General features: G+C 42.9%; 1 protein-coding gene across 1 annotated transcript in view; it reads left to right on the top strand.

Annotated features, from left to right (window-relative positions):
- Positions 1-6193: 6193 nt before the first annotated feature.
- GLUD1 (glutamate dehydrogenase 1) overlaps positions 6194-23659 on the top strand; it is a 37602-nt gene continuing 20136 nt past the window's right edge. Inside the window, exons 1-4 of the mRNA XM_028156826.2 lie at positions 6194-6899; positions 18154-18234; positions 18965-19020; positions 20126-20189. Of these exons, the coding sequence (XP_028012627.2) occupies positions 6452-6899; positions 18154-18234; positions 18965-19020; positions 20126-20189 (649 nt within the window). The 5' untranslated portion in view covers positions 6194-6451. The remainder of the gene's footprint in view (positions 6900-18153; positions 18235-18964; positions 19021-20125; positions 20190-23659) is intronic.

Here is a 23659-nt window from a genome sequence, read left to right as displayed (position 1 = left end):
CTTGCTTGGGGGCGGGGCCAGCACTGACTTCTGGTTGGTCAACCTCAGGTCCTTATTGGTCATTATGACCCAGGATTTTTATATATTAGGATGCTGGAAGCTATAAAACTAACTCTTAGAGAAAAAAAGGTGTAAATCTTCATGCCTGCAATCAATGACTTCTTAGACATGACTCTAAAAGCGTAAACAACAAAATAAAATATTTATAAATTGGACTTCATCAAAAGTTAAAACTTCTGTTGCAAACGACACCATCAGAAAAGTTAAAACACTTGCAAATCATATATCTGATAAGGAATTTACATCTAGACTATAGATAGAACTCTTACAACTCAACAATAAAAAGACAAATAATCTGCCAAAACCGGTTTGGCTCAGTGGATAGAGCGGCGGCCTGCGGACTCAAGGGTCCCAGGTTCGATTCCGGTCAAGGGCATGTACCTTGGTTGCGGGCACATCCCCAGTGGGGGTGTGCAAGAGGCAGCTGATCGTTGTTTCTCTCTCATCGATGTTTCTAACTCTATCCCTCTCTCTTCCTCTCTGTAATAAAATCAATAAAATATATTTTTTTAAAAAAAGGACAAATAATCTAATTTAAAAATGGGGGAAAAAGGTGAATAGAAATTCTCAGAAAAGATACACATGGCCAATCTATACTAATTAAAGGGGAATATGCTAACTAGACCGGAAGACCTTCCGGACAAAAGCCATGGTGGCAGGACCAAGGCAGAGGTGGTTAGGGGTGATCAGGCCAGGAGGGGAGGGCAGTTGGGGGCGAGCAGGCCGGCAGGCAGAGTCGTTAGGGGCAATCAGGCAGGCAGGCAGGTGAGCGGTTAGGAGCCAGCGGTCCCAGATTGTGAGATTGGGCCTAAACCGGCAGTCAGACATCCCCCAGGGGGTCCCAGATTGGAGAGCGTGCAGGCCAGGCTGAGGGACATCCCCTCCCCGCCCCCCTCCGCCCCCATGCACGAATTTCATGCACCAGGCCACTAGTAAGTAAATAAAGGTACAGGCTGGTCCCTGACATAAAGCCACTCATGATCATTCAGGAGCCCTAGCCGGTTTGGCTCAGTGGATAGAACACCAGCCTGAGGATTGAAGGGTCCTGGGTTCGATTCTGGTCAAGGGCACATGCTCAGGTTGTGGGCTCAGTCCCCAGTAGGGGGCGTGCAGGAGGCAGCCAATCAATGATTCTCTCTCATCATTGATGTTTCTCTCTCTCTCTCACCCTCTCTCTCTGCTTCTCTGAAATCAATAAAAAATATATATATATTTTAAATAATCATTCAGGAAATGCACATCAAAACCAAAATGCTACAATTTCATGTCAGATAATAATGGTTTGAGGAGGATGTGGTGAAATTGGAAGCCTCATACAATGCTGGTAAGAATGGAAATGGTGCTGCAGCTGCTGTGGAAAACAGTGTGGCAGTACCTCAAAAGGTTAAACACAGGCTAGCATATGACCCAGCAATTCCCACTCTGAGGTATATACCTAAGAGAATTTACAACATCTGTCTAAATAAAAACTTGTACAAGCATGTTCATAATAGCATTATTCAAATAGCAAAAAAGTGAAAATAACACAAATGTCCATCAGTGACAAATTAAAATATGTGATACAGCCATACAATGAATACTCCTCAGCCATAAAAAGAAATGAAATACTGACACATGCTATAAGTGGATGAATTTTTAAAATATTATGCCACCCGGCCAATGTGGCTCAGGTGGTTGGACGTTGTCCCATGCAACAAAAGGTTGCCAGTTTGATTCCTGGTTGGGGCCTGGATCCCTACTAGGGGTATTCAGGGGGCAGTCTATCAGTGTTTCTCTCTCTCTCTCTCTCAAAAATAAAAATAAAAAATAAAAACATATTTTTGAAAACAACATGATGCTGAAAGAAACCAGTCACAAAAGACCACATATTGTATGATTCCATTTAAATGAAATGTCCAAACACAGACAAACCTCAAGAGAAAGTAGAAAATATATAATAACTTTTCAAATTAAATCACTTTAAAAACAACTACATTGTTCATGTACTTATGTTATCTTTTTCTTCATACTAAAACTCTTTTTCTAAAATATTTTAAAAAGCACTTGGAAGCACAAAAGCATGCTGAGAAGACCCAGAATTTTTTTTTTAATATATTTCTTTATTGATTTCAGAGAGGAAGGGAGAAGGAGAGAGAGATAGAAACATCAATGATGAGAGAGAATCATTGATCGGCTGCCTCCTGCACGCCCCCTACTGGGGATCAAGCCCGCAACCCAGGCATGTGCCCTTGGCCGGAATCGAACCTGGGACCCTTCAGTCCACAGGCTGATGCTCTATCCACTGAGCCAAGCCGGCCAGGGCAAGACCCAGAATTTTAACATAGCTAAGGAAAACTCATAAACCACAAAGGCAGGAAATTTGTTTGTTGGATACTAACAAATGACCAAAATTCCCTTCAATTCTGGCTTCCTTTTGAATTGGAAGTTACTAACAATAATTAATTTTTAATTTGCAAAATATCTGTGTATTTTATAAATGCAATCACCAACGTAAAGCAGAAATGCACTGGACTTCACATCATAGTAAACCAGGCGTCCTCAAACTACGGCCCGTGGGCCACATGCGGGTGTTTTTGCCGTTTTGTTTTTTTACTTCAAAATAAGATATGTGCAGTGTGCATAGGAATTTGTTCATAGTTTTTTTTAAAAACTATAGTCCGGCCCTTCAATGGTCTGAGGGACAGTGAACTGGCCCCGTGTTTAAAAAGTTTGAGGACCCCTGTTAAGTAAACAATTTTAAACTAAATGCAACCACTTAAAATATCAGATGGATGGGCTTGAGTCAAACAAGCCTGCTATTTACCAACTAGGTGATCACCTATTTACTTGGTCTCTGAGTTTCCGCCCCTTTCTGTTACATCAGGAATTAGAATACTACCAACTTGAGGGTGAAGAGAAACACTCCAATTACAAAATGGGGACAGGAGATTATTTCTCTATTTTTTTTTTAAACCTATCTGTACTGCTTGAAATTTTTTACATGTATATAATTTAAAAACATAATGAAGATTTTAAAAATAAAATCTTTGTAGGGTTCTTGTGGAGCCATTTTGTAAGATATCTATACATAGAAAACTCCCAATTATGAATAATTTCCTCACTTCTTCCATAGCCCTTTAGTTGCTGGAAAGGGGACCTGGCCCTTCATGGGTCTGCCTAGGGCTGGCTGTAGTGTGTGGGTTCTTGACTTTGTGCAAGAAAGATTTCACAATATGAGTCCAGGTGATTTTTAGAGGACGTTTATTAAAGCTGGGGATTTGATTCCAGGTCAGGGCACACGCCCAGGTGGCTGGCTCAGTCCCCAGCAGCAGACATGAAGAAGGCAGCTAATCAATGATGTTTCTCTCTCAATCACGTTTCTCTCTCTCCCTCTCCTTTCCTCTCTCTAAAATCAATAAAAACATGTATTAAAAAATAAATAAATCTGGGGACAGTGAAACAAAGAAGGGCTAGGGGAATGAACAGGCTGGGCTGCTCTGGCTAAGAAGTCAGAGAAAGGGGGGCCTTGGGGACAGTGTCAGGGTGTGGCCGGGGAGGAGCTGCTGCTGCCCATTGCTCCCAGGTTGCAAGCCTCCTGGGAGCAATGGCGTTTCCTTGGAGTAGGAGATGCAGGCCTGTGGGGGAGAAAAGGGAGAGGAAGGGGTGCAGGCATATTCCTGGGAGAGCAGGCTCTGTGTCCTTCCTTTTGAGTGGTTTTAAAAGCTGGGCATTTAGGGGAGGTCTTAAGGGAGGATCTCAATAGAATCTTCATCAGCTTTATGCTGAAATGACCAAATGAGATTTATTCCCTTAACTTCCTCTGTCCTTGGGTGTAGTTGGCACAAATGGCACTAATTGCATTTCTGCTATCTGTCTCCATGATTTATCCTCTGCTTGGGGATAAGTACAAACCATTTACTCTTACGTGTCTTTTGTTTAGGGAAGATAGAACTTATTAGAGGGCTGCAAACTGCTGTATAACGTTTTTCTATCCCACTTGCCAAGGGATTATCGTAGCTTCTTACTATCCTGCCACACTTCCACCATCTTGAATTCAGGTGATTAAGACTTGGAGGAAGCAAAGTTAAACATTTATTTTTCTGAAGGTTATCAAGAAAGAGATAAACTAGGGCAAAAACAAACAAACTTAAACCACTTTCCTCAAAACATACCAAAGAATTTCATCTGAAGAGGAAAAAAAGGAAGTCCACATGTTTACTGATTCTAATCACTTTATTCTGGAACATTAAGGTTGGGGGGGGGGGTACAATGTTATTGATAACACTATCAAATGAAAAGCAAATTTGGTACCTTAATCTTTTGACCAACAAGACAAATTCAGGATTCAGTTCAGAGAATATTTTTCACTAAGAAACACAATACAAATATAAATTGTGACCATTTTAATCTAGCAAACACTGCAAAATATCAGCACCATCTTTTTTGCTTTGAAAGTACACTGAGAGGTTAATACAATTGAATTGATCTAGATTGTCATCTTATACTTTGCAGGATTCTTGAGAATTATGAAGGTTCTTTTCCATATTCTAATGGATGAAGAAAGTGAAAGCCAGAAAGCAAAGTAGTTTTGCAAGTCAAAAAGGTGGCTTTTAAAACCTCCAAAGTACACTGGGATCGCTAAAGCTGGTAAGGTGGCCTGTAGCAGCTGTCTTAAAAACGGAGACATTCCTTTCACAAGCATCAAACCACAAGAGTGGTTAACATCAGCATTTCCCATCAAGTATGCTTAAGTACATAATTAAACCTTCATTTAGCTTAAAGTTTACAAATCCTATTCTGGTCCATTTAATATATACATTACTGAGAAGAATTCCCTGGAGTGCTTTTGGTTTTAGACTATTTCAAAAACATATTTCTGTCAACATAAGGGACGTCGAAACCTGTAGAGAATTTTTAAGAGTTTATTTGGAAAAAAAAAAAAGAAGAAAAAAGAGTTTATTTAAGCCAAAACTGAGGACATTGCCAGGAAGCTTCCAAGCGCTCCGGAGAATAACCATTTTGCAGTTTCGTTTACGCATTTGAATTAAAGAGGGACCGCGGGAGGATCACCTGAAAGTGGAAGAAAGCAAGGCAGGCTGGGGAAAGGAAGCTGCATTTTTGAGGTGACTTGCAGAAACTGGAAAGATGACGTGCTCTCTTGATGGTGGTCACCCCCTAAAGGAGGGGTCTGAAAGGGGGCATGTCAAAGGTGTCAACCAAGATGCACAGAAACAAAGGACAGGGCTTGCTTTAGGCAAAGATAAACTTTTTACTAAAGATGTGTCTGGGGGCGTGACTACCACCCTGATCTGCCCCGTTAGGAATGTATGCCTCATCACAGCACCCCTTTTCCTCCACACGGAAAGGGGGAAGGACCGGCAGTAAATGTTAGAAAGCTACAACAGCGATTTACATAACTAATTTTATCTCAACATCATCGGATGAGTGGTTAAGAGACAAAATTAGCCAGTCGGTAAGGGATTCCTTCTCCTTTCCAGTTTCTGCAAGCCACCTCAAAAATGCAGCTCCGGGCGACACGAAGTTCTTCGCAGTTCCCGTGCGAACAGCCAAGCCCTTCCCCGGCCTCCAACCGCCGCTGCTCCGCCGGCCTGGACCGCTCAGGGCAGGCCCGGGAGGGAGCGGGCGGCCGCCGGGCCCGGGCGGAAAGAGGGCCACCATGACTCACCGCGGCCTGCCGCCAACCGCACCGCCTGCAGTCCCGAGGCCGGCCTCTCAGCGCCCCCCAGAGGCAGGCGCGCCCCCTCCCAGGACAGGCCCTCGCCCCAGAAAACCCCCCTCCAGTACCCCGCACCCCGCCAGGGGCGCCACGCACAGACCTGAGACTCCGCCCTCCCTGGGATGCTCCAGGCCCGCGCGGCCTGGAGAGCATGCGCGCCGGCCCGCCCGCGCCTGCGCGCTCCCGGGTGCCCGCACACACCCCTCCCTGCGCCTGCGCGTCCTCGAGTGCCCGCGCACACACCCCTCCCTGCGCCTGCGCGCTCCCGGGTGCCCGCACACACCCCTCCCTGCGCCTGCGCGTCCCCGAGTGCCCGCGCACACACCCCTCCCTGCGCCTGCGCGCTCCCGGGTGCCCGCACACACCCCTCCCTGCGCCTGCGCGTCCCCGAGTGCCCGCGGGCCCGGCCGGCACGCGCCGTCGCCAGGGAGGCCGGGGGAGGCCGCGGCGGAGGCGGAGGCGGAGGGGCGGCTCCAGGGCGGCGCGCCCCCGCCCTGCCATTCACAGGCGACGTTGGCCCGGGGCCCCGAAGTCCGTCCTCCTGGGTCGGCGGCGAGCGCCGAGGGGAGGGGACAGCTCGAGAAGGCAGGAAGCTGCGGATAAAAGGGCAGCCCGCGCCGGGCCGTCCTCCCCTCCCACGGCCCCGAGCCTCCGAGAGCGCCTCCGCCCGCCGCCATGTACCGCTGCCTGGGCGAAGCGCTGCTGCTGTCCCGCGCCGGGCCCGCCGCCCTGGGCTCCGCGGCAGCCGACTCGGCGGCGCTGCTGGGCCGGGCCCGCGGGCAGCCCTCCGCCGCCGCCCCGCAGCCGGGGCTCCCGCCGCCCACCCGGCGACACTACAGCGAGGCGGCGGCTGACCGCGAGGACGACCCCAACTTCTTCAAGATGGTGGAGGGCTTCTTCGACCGCGGCGCCAGCATCGTGGAGGACAAGCTGGTGGAGGACCTCAAGACCCGGGAGAGCGAGGAGCAGAAGCGGAAGCGGGTGCGCGGCATCCTGCGGATCATCAAGCCCTGCAACCATGTGCTGAGCCTGTCCTTCCCCATCCGGCGCGACGACGGCTCCTGGGAGGTCATCGAGGGCTACCGGGCCCAGCACAGCCAGCACCGCACGCCCTGCAAGGGAGGTGAGCGCCGCCCTGCCCTCGCGCCGGCGCCGACCCGCGGCCCGGCCCCCCGCTCGCCCCGCCCGGCGGGCACCGGGTCCTCCCGCTGCCCACGGGTCAGGCTCGGTGGACAGGGGCTTTCCCGCCCTGGCCCACCGGGAGCTGGTCCTCTCCCCGCCCGGAGCTCCTGCGGGTTGAAGCTGCGTGCAGAGGAGCCCTGGGCGCTGCTCCTTTGGGTGTCACAGGGCGGGCCCTGACGAAGTGCGCTTCTAGAAAAGGGAACGCCTGGCCATCTGGCTGTGCCTGGCGAGTTTTTGTGGGCTTCTGTGACTCACCCGAATGCAAGTTATGAAGTAACTTTATAATTTTTCCCTCTTTTTGCACTAGTGACAGGATACAGTAACATAAAAATGAACTGCCTCTAGTTTTGAAATCTAGACAGTTTTATTAACGAAATGAATTTGTTAATTACACGTTGACCTTTTTAATTATTTTTCTATCCTGACAGCTTTTGTTTCGTACAAAATAGTAATACATGAGCAGTGTAACATCTCTGACAAACACCGGGCGTCCTGACAGTAAATCTAAAGGGTGTAGACCGCTGGCGGGCCCGCCAGCCAATGGAATGAAATAGCCCGGGGGTGTGTACCGGTCCTGGCTAGCTCCGGATTTGAGCTTGGGGAAGAGATAAGTAGGTGAAGAAAGGAGTTGAATTGGTTACAATTTGGTAACCACCGAGTTATCCTATACATAGTTTAAGTTTTTGGATGTGGATTTAGCTTATGCAGTCATATTGCTTTCTTTGAGAAAATAAAAGTGTGGGGTTTTTTTCCATATTTCCTCTAATTTCACTATACATTTTTAAAGGTGCTTAAAAATAACCTAAAATAGGAAAGTAAAGAGTCTTGCTGGAGTTTGCAGAGAGCTCTGGGGCTGTGCCCTTTGTCTCCGCAAACCTGGCACAGGGTTCTATTTTACCAGCGGACTTCTAAGGATCATTTTTAGAAATCTCTCTACCAGAAAAAAAAAAAATTGACCACTGCTGGCATTCTCAGCTGGGGAGCAAAGGTTTAAACTGTTTAATGATTTACCTTTACTTGCTGGCTAAATTTGCATTGGCCCTACCCACTTTTATGACTTAATCTGTAACACTTTATTCTAAAATCAACGTTGAGCCACTTTGACCTCTAGATTCCCTTTCCAGCTCCAAAAGTATGTAAAATGTACATACTGTCAATCTCCTACATTGCCCGTCTTCTTCCTACCACTCCCTTATTCTCTAACCCAGGAATACAAGGTCAGACTCCCGAGAACAGCAAACAAGAATGTTGGAGGAAGAAGCCGAGGTAGCAAATATTAAACTGCAGTGATTCTTTAAAATGAATGTCAAGTTCATATTACTATTTTATCAGTATTTTCCAGTTGCTTAAAAGACATACAAATGAACTAGCTGTTTTTTCCTGCAGGATCTGATTTGCTCCAGGAAGTTCTAGTAGCCAAGCCCTCTCCTACCGTTATCAATCACAACCCCACAAACTCACTAAAGTTTACCACAGTTGGTAGGTCCTCTTCCTCTTGTTGCCACAGCAGTTTTAATACCATAATATTGAACCTAGCAACAAATTGCATCAGACATCCTGAAGCACTGTTATTGTAGCACTTGCTTATACTAGAGCCTTGGTCGGCAAACTGCGGCTCGAGAGCCACATGCGGCTCTTTGGCCCCTTGAGCGTGGCTCTTCCACAAAATACCATGGCCTGGGCGAGTCTATTTTGAAGAAGTGGTGTTAGTTTAAAAAATTTGGCTCTCCAAAGAAATTTCAATTGTTGTATGGTTGATATTTGGCTCTGTTGACTAATGAGTTTGCCGACCACTGTAGAGTGTAAGATACAATTTTCTCTTCCATTATCCCGTTTACAAGAAGGCATGCCACTGAAAGCTCTATTAACTCCCAACATATAAACATTGAGAAATTGAATTTTAACTAATAAACAGTAGCAAGCATTGCGAGATAATAAAGGAAATTGACCTCTAGTGATAGGTTTATTCTCTTTCAGAATTTGAAAGTATGGGAAGAATAGGTTTGGGGAGGATTGATTTTGCTATGAAAGATCTTAAAAATATTTTTGTGTGCTTAAGATAAAGAACAGTATAACAAATGGATGATTAAGAAAAATTTGCAGACTTCTATGCTTTGCTTTCATGGCACTCAAGGATCTTGTACCCATTTATCATCCTTGTCTGATTGCAGAGAATGTATATTCTAAGAGGAACTTTCAGTGGGTTTTCCCTCCACTTAAACATTTAAAGCATATTTTACTTAAAAGGAAGTTGTTAGCCTCTTTGGTTCCACTGTGGTCTTAGAAATACAGAATATATTAGGTATTGAGATTTTAAAAGATGCTTTGCATAATCCCTAAACTTCACTAAGTTTTTCCCTCTTTTAAAAATATAGTTTTATTGATTTCAGAGAGGAAGGGAGTGTTAGAAACATCAATGATGAGAATCATTAATTGGCTGTTTCCTGAACGCCCCCTACTGGGCATTGAACCTGCAACGCTGGCATGTGCCCTTGACCAGAATCAAACCCAGGACCCTTCATTCCGTGGGCAAATGCTCTATCTACTGAGCCAGACCAGCTAGGGCTTGACGTGTTATTTAAGAGCCAAAATGCAAAAAGGAAGCTGGAGGAGGTAGATGGTCTTTGTTGTCTTTGGGCAACAGGGTGCAGGGTGGAGGCGGCTAAGGTTTGGTTGTCTCCCTCAGCCTCTGGGATGTAATTGTGTGGTGAGTGGCAGGACTTTGAAGAAGAAGGTAGGAGAGTGTCTCCCTCTGCTGCCACAGATCAAATGTAGTCTTTGTAGGTAAATTAAACTCAGGATTAATCCAATCTGGAAGTTCAGTTAGATGACAGGTAATTTGTGCGTCTTCTACATCATAGCCCTTATCCTTGAGTTTTATATTGCTGTTATTTTTAATACTTTTTAGTTCAATATGAACTGTGTTGCTATTATAAAGGCCTTTTATCCTATATCAGATTGATATCAATCTTCCCATAGTTTGTGTGAATCCATCTAGCTCGTTTGCTTTTCAGTAAAAACCATATGCAGGAAGACAAATACTGCTCACTCACTAGATGCAAAGTACACTTTGCAGGAATTTGGGGCATCAGAAATCGGAGGACAAGCACCAGTATGTATTAAACTCCAAATTGGCAGTGTTGAAATTTAAGTTCAAGAAATAGCCATTGAACATGAACTTTCTGGCTTACAGTGGAAGAAAGTGGGTTTAGCACTGTTTTGGTTTTTATATATATACTAGCGTTCCCGTTGCAGGAAAAATCCTGCTGCACTCTACCCCGCCTCCGCTCCGCCCTTGTCGCCCACCCGCCTTCTCCAGCCCGCCTGCTTTTCCCTTCGCCCCCGGCCCCGCCTCCGCTCCGCCCTTGTCACCCGCCCCACCTTCTCTGCCAGCCCGCCTGCTTTTCCCTTTGCCCCCGGCCCTGACTTCACTCCTCCCTTCTCCGCGCCCCCCCCCATCCCCCCGCTTGCTTGCTTCTCCGAAGCTTTACTCCCTTCTGCATCTCTTGGCTTCTTTTGACGCTGTCTTGATATGCAAATTAGCCGCCATCTTTGTTGGGGGTAATTTGCATACTCATCCTGATTGGCTGGTGGGCGTGGTTTGGCTGGTGGGCGTGGTTTAGGTGTAGCAAAGGTGCGGTCAATTTGCATATTTGTCTATTATTAGATTAGATATATTTTTAATTGATTTAAGAGATGAAGGGAGAGGAAGAGAGATAGAAAAATCAATGATGAGAGACTCATTGATCAGCTGCCTCCTGCATGCCCCACACTGGGAATGGAGCCCACAACTGGGGCATGTGCCCTGACCAAAAATCAAGCTGTGTGGCCTCCTGGTTCTTAGGTTGACGCTCAACCACTCCATGCCAGCTGGGCTGAAATAACATTTTAAAGAGAGCTTTTTCCATTAAAAGACGTTTGAAGAGCTTTGGTGTTTAACAGTTTCGTGTGTAGCCAGAACAATGCATTTCTCAATTATTACATGTGTTAATAATTTTCAATGAAATAATTTTTAAATAGCTTTCTTCTGAGTGGCTCTTCCTTAAAAACTAAGAAAGATCTTTGTTTATCAAGAATTGCTATTATTTTTCTTGATTATTCTTGGAGTCAGACTGAGAGACCTAATTTTCTGAATTACTTCTTGGCTAGAGGAAAATATGAGCATGACCCAAATGACAATTACAAAGGTTGTCAGTAATGTGACCCCTTCTGTCATTTATCATTGTCACAAAATATATGTCAGCATAGGTCTTTCAAAAAGCATATGTACATATTGGGCCGTAGGATTTACATGAACTATTTTTTTAATTTCTTACCAAGAGAGAAACAGCAAAGGAATAATCAAGGGTAACAGTACCCATGTTGGATTTACAAACTATAGACTGTATCCCAAATAAATCAGCTTTCCCATTATGTGGGGTTTCCTTTCCTTGTAGGCAACAGTTTTAAACTTAATATTTAAAGAACATTAGTTCATAGGGATTTCTGACAGTTAATGTATCTATTGCATGTCTGTTATTTGCCTTCTCTGTGTCAGGTACCATCCTCTGCTGGGGAACTATCTATAAGAGACTTAAAAAACACACACATTAATTGCTTTGTTTTGTTTTTTGAAATGTGTTTTCATTTCCTCAAAAGAGAGCAGAAACCAAAATCTCTTCTGCACTATGTCATTCTCTTTGCTTTAAGCTCAGTACATTTTTTCAGCGTTTTCCTTTTCCAGAAACCATCAAGAAATGACAAATTGAAAATACACCAAACAATGCGCTGCTGTAATAATTCAAAGAAGATAACGGGGAGAAGCAGTCTGGATCTGGAAGTAGGGAGGGCTGTATAGGAATTGAGTGGGGGAAAGATCACTTATGAGGGAAGTAGAGGGTGGCTTCAGCCCAGGTCTGAGGTGAGACTGTGTGAGGGGGACAGACTGTAAATAGTGAGAAGTAGGTTTTTGTGACATAACAAATGTCACAAAATTTATTTATTTATTTATTACCTCTTGTACTATCCTAGCCCCCTTCCTGACAGATCTCTTAATATCCTTGGAGTCCCTGTGTGATAGGGGTGCTAGAAGCATCATTTGTGCTAATAGTTGGTCTTTAACTTCATTTCCTGACACAGCTCCTAAGACCCTGTAATTTTCTGGGTTATGGGAACATCTTTTAATCTAATGAGGCAACTCTCTGTGGGCTTCTGGTTGGTTTCTAGATGGTGCTGGTCACCAGAAAGGTGACCTGAGGTTAAAATGCTGGGACTCTCAGCCCCACCTTCCACCCTCCAGTGGGGGAGAGGAGCTGGAGGCTGAGTTAATAATTTGTTATGCTTCTGTGGCGGAGCCTCCATAAAAAATGCCTAAACTACTGGGTTGGGAGAGCTTCCCGGCAGGCATTCATGTGCCAGGAGGATGGCATATTCCAACTTCTCAGGGACAGAAGCTCCTGTACTCAGGACCCTCTTAATAATCCAGTAAATGTAAGTGAAGTGTTTCCCTGAGTTCTGTGAGCCACATAGCAAATTTTCAAACCTGAGGAGGGGGTTGTGGGAACTTCCAGTTTGTACCCAAGTTGGGCAGAAGTGTGGGAACCCCAAGCACTCAGTACTGTAACTGAAATGGTGGGGGGGGGGGAGGTCTTTGGGAGTGAGCCCTTAACTTGTGGAGTATGTGTACCAACTGGGTCGTCAGTGTCAAAAGTGAACTAAGTTATAGGACACCCAGTTGGTGTTCCGAGAAGTGGAGAATTGCTGGTGTGGAAACCCCCATACCTTTTGTGTCAGAGTGTGGGAGCAGAAAGTTTTCCTTGGAGGTTTGCTGATAATTAATGAACCTAGGAGGGCACAGAAATCGAGCAGCAGTGGAGCTGGGAATGATGTGATAGGTAAGGTCCGGGAGACAAAAGTAAAGGACAGATAAACCATTTTGAAGGATGGTGGCATTACCCAACAGGAAGTATTTATGGATTGAAGGGAAGAGTCAAAGATACCACAACTTTCTAGCCTGAAGCACTAGTAGGAAAAATGGTGGGATTAGGGACAAAAGGTGTTTATGTAAGGAGAGAGGAATGGGGTTTGAAAATAAGGAAATCTGGTTTAAAGGGATCCTTAGGAACATTGGAAATACAGCCATATACTTTCTCAATCTTACCCTTGCGAAGTACTGTCTCTGCCTGTGGTACCTGACCATACATATCTTGTCTCCCGTCCACCTATAATTCGTATCCTCTCTTAAGATCTATCTCAAATGTCAGCTAGATTTGTGAATAATTTATATGAAACTGGATATCAAAATTTCGAGCCTTTACCCCCTGGAACCTTTTTAGAGTGAGTTACTGTTATCTTTTGCTAAATGTTTTCGAACTAGCATGGTTTCCAAGACCTGTTTGGTATGAAGGTGTGACTCTTAAGTTTACTGTTAGAATTATCAGAATAAGGAATCTGTTAAAAACTAACAAGATCCCCCTGTTAAAGTGCATGTTTTTTATTTCATTCATTGGGCTGTAAGTTAATTACTTAAGCACAAGACAAAGCCATATATCTATAGATATGTATGTACCTGAATACAGGGAAATTATTTGGAAGGATACATATACACTTAAGTTGCTAAGAATGGTAACCCCTAAGTGGTAATCAGGGGAGACTTCAGCTTTTTCTGTGAGTTAGGAAATTATGTTAGTATTAAGTGAGAAAATTCTGAAAAGTGAGAGAATACAGTTGGAAATTGGATTTCTAGTGAATAAATCAAACCCTGTTAAAAGATACAGGTTCACATAATTTAAAAAACCTTTTGAATTTTCATGAATATGTTTAATGATTCAGCATAAGAAACAATGGTGATGTGGTCGCTAGGAGCTTTTTGGTATGTTTCTGGTTTTGTGTCAACGAGCAAAAGGAAAAACACTGAGGCCACTTCAAGTTGTGGTTTTCACTGACTCTTTCAAGCTGGTGTTTTCTTCATCACCATAGCAACTTCAGCTAGTTTTTGCTCTTGATTTTTAATTCTCCTAGAGAAACTTAGTGCACACCAATGGTTAGGCTCTTGAAGATAGTAAGGAATATCTTTGGTAAGTAAGTTAAAAGGCAGAAATACTTTGTGCTGTGTGTAGAAATTAGCTGTTTTGAGCTAACTGCTATGTATTTCATTAATGTCCTTCTGAGACATCTGCATACCAGTTAGCTCAAAACAGCTAATTTCTCTTAAATGAAAGAGATGATTTCAAAGTTCCCATTGCAAAGTAGGTACTTAATTCTATAACCAGCCCATCCTCCAACTTTACCAAGCTTGATAAATAATACACACTGCCATGGGTGGTTTTTCTTTAGTTTCTCTGAATGGAAAGCACAGATTACTCTGTTATCCATCTGAAAGTTGTCCTTGATTTTAGAGCCATTTCTAATGATAGAAGTCCTGTGGTCCACACCTGTGTAATCACCCCATTTGCTTTCTAGTTTAGCCAGCTTTTCATTGAAAATGCCAGTCCTGTTCAAGACGCAGCTGATTTCTTCCCACACATTCCTAATGCTGGTGTCAACAGAGGCTGACAAACAGTGCTGTAAGACTAGGATGCCAAAACACAGAATTTACTTTCCATTTCTAGAATAAGGTTTTTCTCCTTTCTCATTCATGTCCCTGTGTCCCATATGGTCTTTGTTTGGCCCTGCTCCATTTTTTGTTTTTAATCCTTACCCCAGGACTTTTTTTCCCCCATTGATTTTTAGAGAGAGTGGAGAGACACATCGATTGGATTGGCTGCCTCCCACATGTGCCCCCACTGGGATGGGAATGGAGCCTCCAAGTCCTTGACCAGATCCCAAGACCCTTCAGTCCACAGGCCCAAGCTAGGGTGGTCCTGCTCACCTTTACCTTCTCTGCCACCCTTCCCACCCCACAGAGGAAAGGCTTTGTTTGATAAAAGTGAGACTATTCAGACTGCAAATACGACCCTCCCTGGTTTATTTTGCTTTGAAATATTTTAAGGTTTTCTGGCTCTCTTGTATGTATGTGCATATTGAACAACTTTGTCTTCAAATTGAGTATTGAGGTATTAGGCATCCAAAAATGCTAGGTTTTCCCTTTGCAGAACTTCGAAGTATGTGTCATCATTTTGCCCTTCATTAGTCCAGTTCTGCTAATCCATTGAATTTACAATCTCAGTGGAGTGTCTCTTCTTTGCAGTCATATTCTTAGTGTCCAGCAAAATATAGTTAAGAATTTTCAGGTGACAATATATTTTTAGTAATTGTCTTTAGTTTCCATTCCCAGAAGAGGAAGAGCAACTAGCTTCCCTGCATGTGAGTAACTCCTTCATTATTGGAGTTTGTTTTGTCTCAAGTGTTGCTACAGAGTATTTTATTTATGGTACTTGGAGACTTTGTGTTTTTCAGATTAACAGTTTAAGTAGCTTTTACTAGCATTTCCCCCCACTTAACACATTGCGGACGGATCACAAGAATTCTCGCTGCATATTACACAGTGTTTTACTAAGTGTCATACTTTAAAGAGACATTAGCTTGTAAGAACATCTAATAAATAACATCAAAATGCAATGGATATTTAATTTTAAAATGTTTTTTGTACTCGATCAATAGAAATTTATCTGGCCACTGGGTAAAGCTAGCAATAAAACTACTGGTCTGCAGTGTGTTAAGACAGCAAGCAAAATTAAAATAACTCAGTGACTACTTCCATGGGCTCGAAAAGGTAATGAAAAATGTGCTTTATGTGTAATAGGAGGAATACTAACTAATAGTAAACTATTTTACTATCCCCATGAATTTATCTTGAGAAAAAAAGGAAATCACGGTTCATTAAGCCTCACACGCATTGTCCTGTGCAATCCTGACGCGAAGCCGACGAGCAGTGTTCGCACCTCCCGGGTGAGCAGGTGCTCCCCGCCTGGGTCGCTGGGGCCCTGCTTAGGACGCGCTGGACACTGCATCCAAGCCAGGCCCCTGGCCTAACGTCCTTTTCCCATGTCATTTGGAAGACACAGTACTGGGGTTGTTTGTTTTGTTTTTCTGTGTAGGGGCTTGGAGGAGACCAGCTAGTCTTCCCAGAAGATAAACCCTCTTCGTTGCTTTCTGAGGGTTTGGCAGATAGCACTCCAAACCATGGACAGGTTGGGAACTGCACAGGCCTCAGTGCAAATATAACTTTCATTGTTTTTGTCTGTAGTGTATTTTAGGTGCTGGTACTTTTGCTTTTCAATACTTTTTAGCCTTTGCACTTAGGGTGAATTATGCAGCATTTACATGAATATCAGAATTTCGTGGCCGTGGCTTTTCTCTTTCCACCTTAAGTTTTAAGTGTCAAGAAATATTCACATATTATTCAATATGTGTTTGAGTGTCTTAATACATGTCATTTTCTGTTATGAGACATCAGGAAATAAAGCAGTCTTCATGGGCAAGCCAGGAGGTCAACAAGTAGATAACAAAGTCCGTGGTAAAACATAAAATAAGATAGAAGGGTCTAGAAAGTGGGGGTGTGGAAGAGGTGCTATTTTAAATAGGGTGATCAGGGAGGGCTTCTTGGAATGAAAAGTTTGTAACAGGGACCTGAGAAATGGGGGAGGAAGCAGGCTGTACAGACGTTGGCTATTTTACTTCTCAGTCTTAGCATCTTAATAACAACTTTATTCCACAGATGTTCTGAGAACCCATTCTACGTAAGATTCTAAGAGGTCACCTCTCTAAATGTAATCATTTTATTTTTCTAATAAGCTACAGACACATGTTCAGCTTCAGAATTTGCTCTTTATGATCACATACACAATAGATAAAATTCTTTTAAAACATAATTTATGTATAAATAGATGTTTTCTGAGACATAAGAAACTAGCTTTTTTTAAAAAATATATATATTTTATAGATTTTTCACAGAGAGGAAGAGAGAGGGATAGAGAGTTAGAAACATCGATGAGAGAGAAACATCGATCAGCTGCCTCCTGCACACCCCCTACTAGAGATGTGCCCGCAGCCAAGGTACATGCCCTTGACCGGAATCGAACCTGGGACCTTTCAGTCCTCAGGCCGACGCTCTATCCACTGAGCCAAACCGGTTTCGGCAAGAAACTAGCTTTTAAAAATGACTAGGAAAGTCTCCTTAAACTGCCATTTCATTAGGTAGTGTACACGTGTATTTCCATCTGGAATTCTTTTTCTCCAGAATTCTTTGAGATGTCCCTGGGTCCCCCATTTCCTGGGGCTCTCAGGGAAGTTGTACCCAGCTTCATCCAGATACCCTGGATGATGCCCAACCAATGTGCAGTCAAACACTCAGGCCTTCTTCCTTGGGGTTAAGAAGCAATGGACCATGGAGTGCAAAACATGGCTTAACCCTGCACAGCTTAGAAGGGTGATTGATTAAGACTCCTAAAACCTAAGTAGTGGGTATACCTAATTTCTCTGTCCCCTCTACCAAACACCTGTGCTTTAAATACAGGGGCATTAAGACTTAAAGTTGTCTATCTGGTTGGCCACCCACCCATCCTTGCAGAAAGAGTGAAAAGAATTGCTTGTCCCCAGGAATGAAAGATGGCTTTCTCAGCTCGCTCATTTCTTGGTTAAAAGAGGCTAGCAGCGGGTGAGGGGAGGAAGGCTCTCTGAGTATACCCATTTGAAGCTAATACCTCTATTTAGCCATCTGATATCAAAGTTGGATCTGTCATACTTGTTGATTATCCATTTGCCCATATCTGTATGCTGTCAGAAAGCAAATTCCTTGAACTCCCCACTACCAAATCACCCAAACCAAAAAGCAAAAGAAAATAAAACTTTGAGTTAGTTGCTTTCCTAAAAGTGTAAAAATCATTTATTTGAAGGTAATTTCTTTCTTGTGAAATCATAGGTACTTCTTACTGGAAAGACAGGTTCTAACTCCTCTCTAAATCCCCAGGAACGCTATTTGATGCTCTTAGCTACTCCTGCCAGAGAGCAGAAGCGGGGCTTCCACACCAGTCTTTATCAGAATGCTTAACGCCCAGGTCGGTGCTCACCCTGGAGCGCTTACTGGGTGTCGACTTCGCAGCTTTCCCTCTTTGGCCTTTCATATTGCCTTTTCATCGTTAGCTTCTTTTCGTGTTCTTGGAAATGACCAGGGTGTAGGGGGCACATTTTCTATTTGTAGCATTTTTTTAACCTGTGAGGATGTTCTAAATGCATTCCTTTCTTTCTCTTTCCCTCCCCTTTTTTAAACACTACAGGTATTCGTTACAGCACTGACGTGAGTGTAGATGAAGTGAAAGCTTTGGCTTCTCTGATGACATATAAGTGCGCAGTGGTTGGTAAGTGATCTCTTTTGTTGTTACCTAACGAGAGCTCTTTAGGGAAATATGTTTATTTACAAGGTTACTTTTAAGATGTTGGAGAAATATATTTTATCAGAACTGATTTTTTGTTTCACAGTTGAAGGCTTACATCATTTTTCAGTTAGTCTTAATTAAGATTTAGTCTTTTTTAATGTTTTTAAAATTGATTTTTAGCGGGAAAGAGAGAGAGAAAGATAAACATTGATCAATTGCCTCCCATACACACCACAACATGGGCATGTGCCCTGACTGGAATCAAACTAGTGATTCAACTAGTATGAATGTGACATTCAACCAATAGAGCCACACAGGCCAGGGCTAGATGTAGCCTGTTTTTAGATGGGGAACTTTTTATACCATCTAATTGGATTTTCTTTAAGTATAGACCTTTGTTTAAGGCCCTTTCCATATAATCTGGTGCATAAGAGCAGATTATAAAAGAAGGAAAATAAGTATGCTATTTGCTTTCAGAAATAGTAAGGCACACTGATTAAGTATGCATTGTAACTTGCCTGGGTTTGTAATTTCTGTTCACTAGAATTTTAAAGTGCAATGTTTTAGAAGAGGTCAATATGGGTTTATTGCTTGAATTTTCTGAAATTAAAGCTTAAATCATGCACATCTTTGTAATGTTGCATAGTGCTTTCTTCCTTTTTAAGTTTGTTATCCTTTGTTTGGAATAACAACTTTCAGCCTTCTGTTTCAGATGTGCCATTTGGGGGTGCTAAAGCTGGTGTGAAGATCAACCCCAAGAACTATAGCGTAAGTATCACAATGACATCTGCGCATGTGGTGCATTGGCAAAGGACTTGAAGTTACTAGGTGTCTGTGCCCCCTGCCCCCAATACCAGTGAGGTTAATGGTCTCTATCCCTTTTAAAAGGAATGGAAAATCAAGTAAATAACTCATTGAGTGTTTGCCATATAAGAGGTCACCTGCTTAATGTCAATTTTCATACTTGGTTAAAAGGTAATTAATACCTTCATATTCTTAGGCACTTATATTTATAGTAGAGGCCCGGTGCATGAAAATTCATGTACTGGAGAGGGGTTCCCTCAGCCCGGCCTGCCCCCTCTCACAGTCCAGGAGCCCTTAGGGGCAGGAGGTGACCGGCGATCAGGGGAAGGCGACACCCCATCACACCTCTGCTGCTTCCACTGCTGGCAGCACAAGCCTCAGCCGGCCCTGGTTATCTGAGCCTCGGGCTGGCCCAGGGTGGCTGGGGCGGCTGAGGGGACTGGGCGCCGCCATCTTGTGGCTGTGGTCACTGTCATCTTTGAGGATGTGGTAGTCAATTAGCATATTCCCTCCTTATTGGCTGTGGGTGCCGCCATCTTTGTGATGGTGTGAGGGTCAATTAACATATTCCCTTTATTATATAGGATTTATAAATTACTATGATCTGAGATTTGTATATCAGGATCTCAAGATTCTAGTGACAAATATCTTACCTAATCTGATAAAAATCTTACTGCTTATGCTCAGGTCCAAGATAATTAAGCTAGTTGTTATGCTTTTTATAGTACCAAATTAACATCTGTACACAAACATAATAAATATGTGATTTTATTCTTTTTAAAATTTGCCCTTTAAATGAAAATAGACCATAGGGCATGCTCATATGATTTTATATTCATAAAGAGAACAGGAACTAGGATTTGAGCCCTACTTCTACTCTATTGTTTGTATAACCTAATTTCTAATCTCTTATTTCTTTATCTTTAAAATGCCTTCTTTATGAGTTGTTCTGAAAAAAACAAGAAGCTATATGAAAATGTTCCATACATAGAAAATATGATGCTAGCTTCTCTACAGGTGGCTTTCCTATCCAAGTCTTTGTCATTGTTTTTGGTTTTTCTCTTTACAGGATAACGAGTTGGAAAAGATCACGAGGAGGTTCACCATGGAACTGGCCAAGAAGGGCTTTATAGGTATGTGTTGCATATAGGTTTCCACATAGAATGGGGCCATAACAAAAGTAATTGTCTTAATTTGAACCCGTGCCTGGATAGGGCTCCCTTTTTACTTTGAGAGAGACACGGGTTCTGAGAGGAATATGGTGAGATACCCAGGCCTCTCTATGACACGGCTCTCATAGGAAATTCCAGTTCCCAGTGTGCAGTTTGGACATCAGGAGAGGCCACTCCACCTATTATCCTCAGACACAGTGAAGGGTTCTGGTCCTCTAACAGCATTTTACAGTCAATTGCAACTTCCAGAAACACCGGGGCCATATTTTTAGGAACTAATACCTGTATTATAAAGGTTTTCAAATCTGTAAAAGGCAGTTTTACAGTAGTAACCCTGATCTGATAGCAGTGAGAAATCTAGTGCCTTTTGGAATTGGAGGCGTAATCATGCCTGCGCCTTCAGAGCATTATCTGTGTCATATGTTCTTTTTGAGAAATGGGAATATTCTTTTCTGTGACATATGAATATTCTTCAATCTTTAATTAGCAAGCACTGAGTCTATATATTTCTTTTCTTCTAGAAATATTTTCATTTATTTTAATAAAATAAACCAAATTACTTACTAGAATGTTTGCCTTTTCAACATAGTCAAACCAAAGAAGACTAACATAGAAGAGATCTACTTTTTCTCTATCCCTGTCCCTGTTTTCTCCCCCAATATTCCCCCCTCTGTTCATAAATCCCTATAAACTTAAGATATGCTTATTGTGAAATTGGCCCTATTTTTAGGGGGGAGGGGGGAAGAAGGGCATGACTTAAATAAACTAATAAAGATAAATGTAGATCATACTAGAATTTGACTAGATTTGACCTATCGTGTGTATTTCAAAGGCTTTTGGATTCTTGGCATGCCTCCTCTTCTTGAACACCACTGTGGGCTTACCCGAGTTAGTGAGCTGACTGCCTCCTGCACAGGAATGCCTACGAACCCTGAGATTTGTGAATTGAAGTCATGTTCAGCCTATGGATGGTGTTCAGAATTTTTTATGTCATTTCCTCTTCTCTGAAATCTCAGGAGTATTTAATAGTCTTGAGTTATATTATACTTTATTCAGCTATAGTTATTGCCCATTATCCAGAGTGTATTCAACTTAATATTCTCTATATTGACAAGTATCTTATATTTCCAAAGGTTAAAAAGTAATTCCTTGAAACTCTGAAAGCTTAGGTACTAGCAATTTGACTTCTTTTGTGTAAAGCCCCATTCCTTATTAACCCACGATGCAACTAAACCGGACCGCTGGGCCAGCAAGCTTCATAGCAGAAGGATTTCTCTCTCTCCCTCCAGGGTACAGAACTAGTCCTGGGAAACCCTGTGGAATTGATGTTATTTCCTGACTTCCCTTTCCACAGTTTCAGGTTGTAATTTTAACCTGAGTCTGAGTCCTGGCCCTCTCACATTGGGTGGGCTTTACAATTTCTGCAAAAAAAGTCAGCTGGGATGTTGCAAGGGGTTGCATTGAATCTGAAGACAGTGGAGTGTTGCTATCAAAACCATATCAAGTCTTCCAGGCCAGGAACAATGAATATTTTTCCACTTGTTTAGGTCTTGGATTTCTCTCAGTGATGTTTTATAGTTTTCAGAGTACAAGTCTTACACTACCTTTTAAAAGTTTATTCATAAGTTTTTTATTCTTTTTGATATTCTAAGGAATATCAGTCTGCAGGATTCTTGTGAGGTCTTTTATTATTGTTGTTCATCCTCACCCAAAGATATTTTTAGAGAGAGAGGAGGGAGGAGGAGAGACAGAGAGAGAGAGAGAAACACCAGTCAGTATAAGAGATACATAGATCTGTTGTCTTCCACACTTGCCCTGACCAGCGCTGGGGATCAAGTGTGCAGCTGAAGTATGTGTCCTTTGCCGGAATCGAACCCAGGACCCTTCAATCCACAGGCCAGCACTCTATCCACTGAGCCAAACTAACTAGGGGTCTTAGGAAGTCTTGGATATCAGGATAGCAGTGGCTAATAGAATAAGTCAGGAAGTATTCTTTCCTCTTCTATATATTTTTTTTAAATTTGTGAAATATGGGTGTTAATTGTATGAATTTAGATATCCTCTTTGTAAACTGTTAAGGTTTTACTTTGTAAAAAATACCCTTGCAGTAATCTGTTGTTTCTATTAGTGCCCTTTTATCAGAAGATGAGGCTAGAATATAGCATTATTCCTTCCAAGCATGAGAGTCCTGTGGGGTGAGGATGGGTTTGGACAGTTAGACTTCATGAGATTTATAAGATGCCTTAAAAAAGCTACCAGGGCATAGAGTCCCAGATGGAGTGGGGGAGGAGGGCAGAGTGAGAAAAGTAAACCGTGGTCATTTCAAAGTGTCTTATACCAGTTTTTATCCATTGCATCCTAACTTGTACAAAACAGTGCAGTGTCTAGGACCTTGGCCCCTGAAATATAGAACCTTAAAATGTACCTTATATTGCTGGTTTAAAAGTAAAAATTATAGAAAGAACTTGAGTACAGTTCTTAGAATGATCTTTATTTTGGAGAGACAATAGTTTAACCATTTTTTAAAAATATGTTTTTATTGATTTCAGAGAGGAAGGGAGACGTAGAGGGAGAAGAAAAACATCAACGATGAGAGAGAGTCTTAGATCACCTGCCTCCTGCACCCCCCACTCTGGGGATCAAGCCCACAACCCGGGCATGTGCCCTGACCAGGAATTGAACTGTGACCTCTTGGTTCATAGGTCGACGTTCAACTGCTGAGCCATGCTGGCCGGGCAGTTTAACCATTTTTTAAGTTGTGTTTTTCTTTTTATAAAGACAATGAATTGTTTTGATTTTATTGTCTAAAGTTTTACATATGTCTCCTTTTTCCCTGATTTCCCCCCAACTCCCTGTTCCCCAGCCATTCCCACCCCAGGCAAGCCCCCACCGCCCCAGTGTCTGTCCATTGATTATGCTAATATGCATGCATACAAGTTCCTTGGTTGCCCTCTAAACCACCCCCCCACCACCACCACCACCTCCCCTGCCATTTGTCTCTGGATCTATTTTTGTTCATCAATTTATGTTGATCCCACATATGAGTGAAATCATGTGATATTTATCTTTCTCCGACTGGTTTATTTCACTTAGCATAATGCTCTCCAGTTCCATCCATGCTGTTGCAAATGGTAAAAGTTCCTTTTTTATAGCAGTGTAGTATTCCATTGTGTAGATGTACCACAGTTTTCTAATCCACTCATCTGCTGATGGGCATTTAGGCTGTTTCCAAATCTTAGCTATGGTGAATTGTGTTGCTATGAACATAGGAGTGCATATATCCTTTCTGATTGGTGTTTCTGGTCTCTTGGGGGCAATGAGTTTTTATTATTCAGTTGGAACAATATAGAAAGCTATAAACAAGAATGAAATCCAAAGATAGTGAGCAAGTTTGTGTATATGTTTCCAAACTTAATACACAGGTATGCACA

Source organism: Eptesicus fuscus, chromosome 17 (genome assembly GCF_027574615.1).
Source record: "Eptesicus fuscus isolate TK198812 chromosome 17, DD_ASM_mEF_20220401, whole genome shotgun sequence".
Taxonomy (NCBI): domain Eukaryota; kingdom Metazoa; phylum Chordata; class Mammalia; order Chiroptera; family Vespertilionidae; genus Eptesicus; species Eptesicus fuscus.
This window is presented reverse-complemented; position numbering and strand designations above follow the sequence as displayed.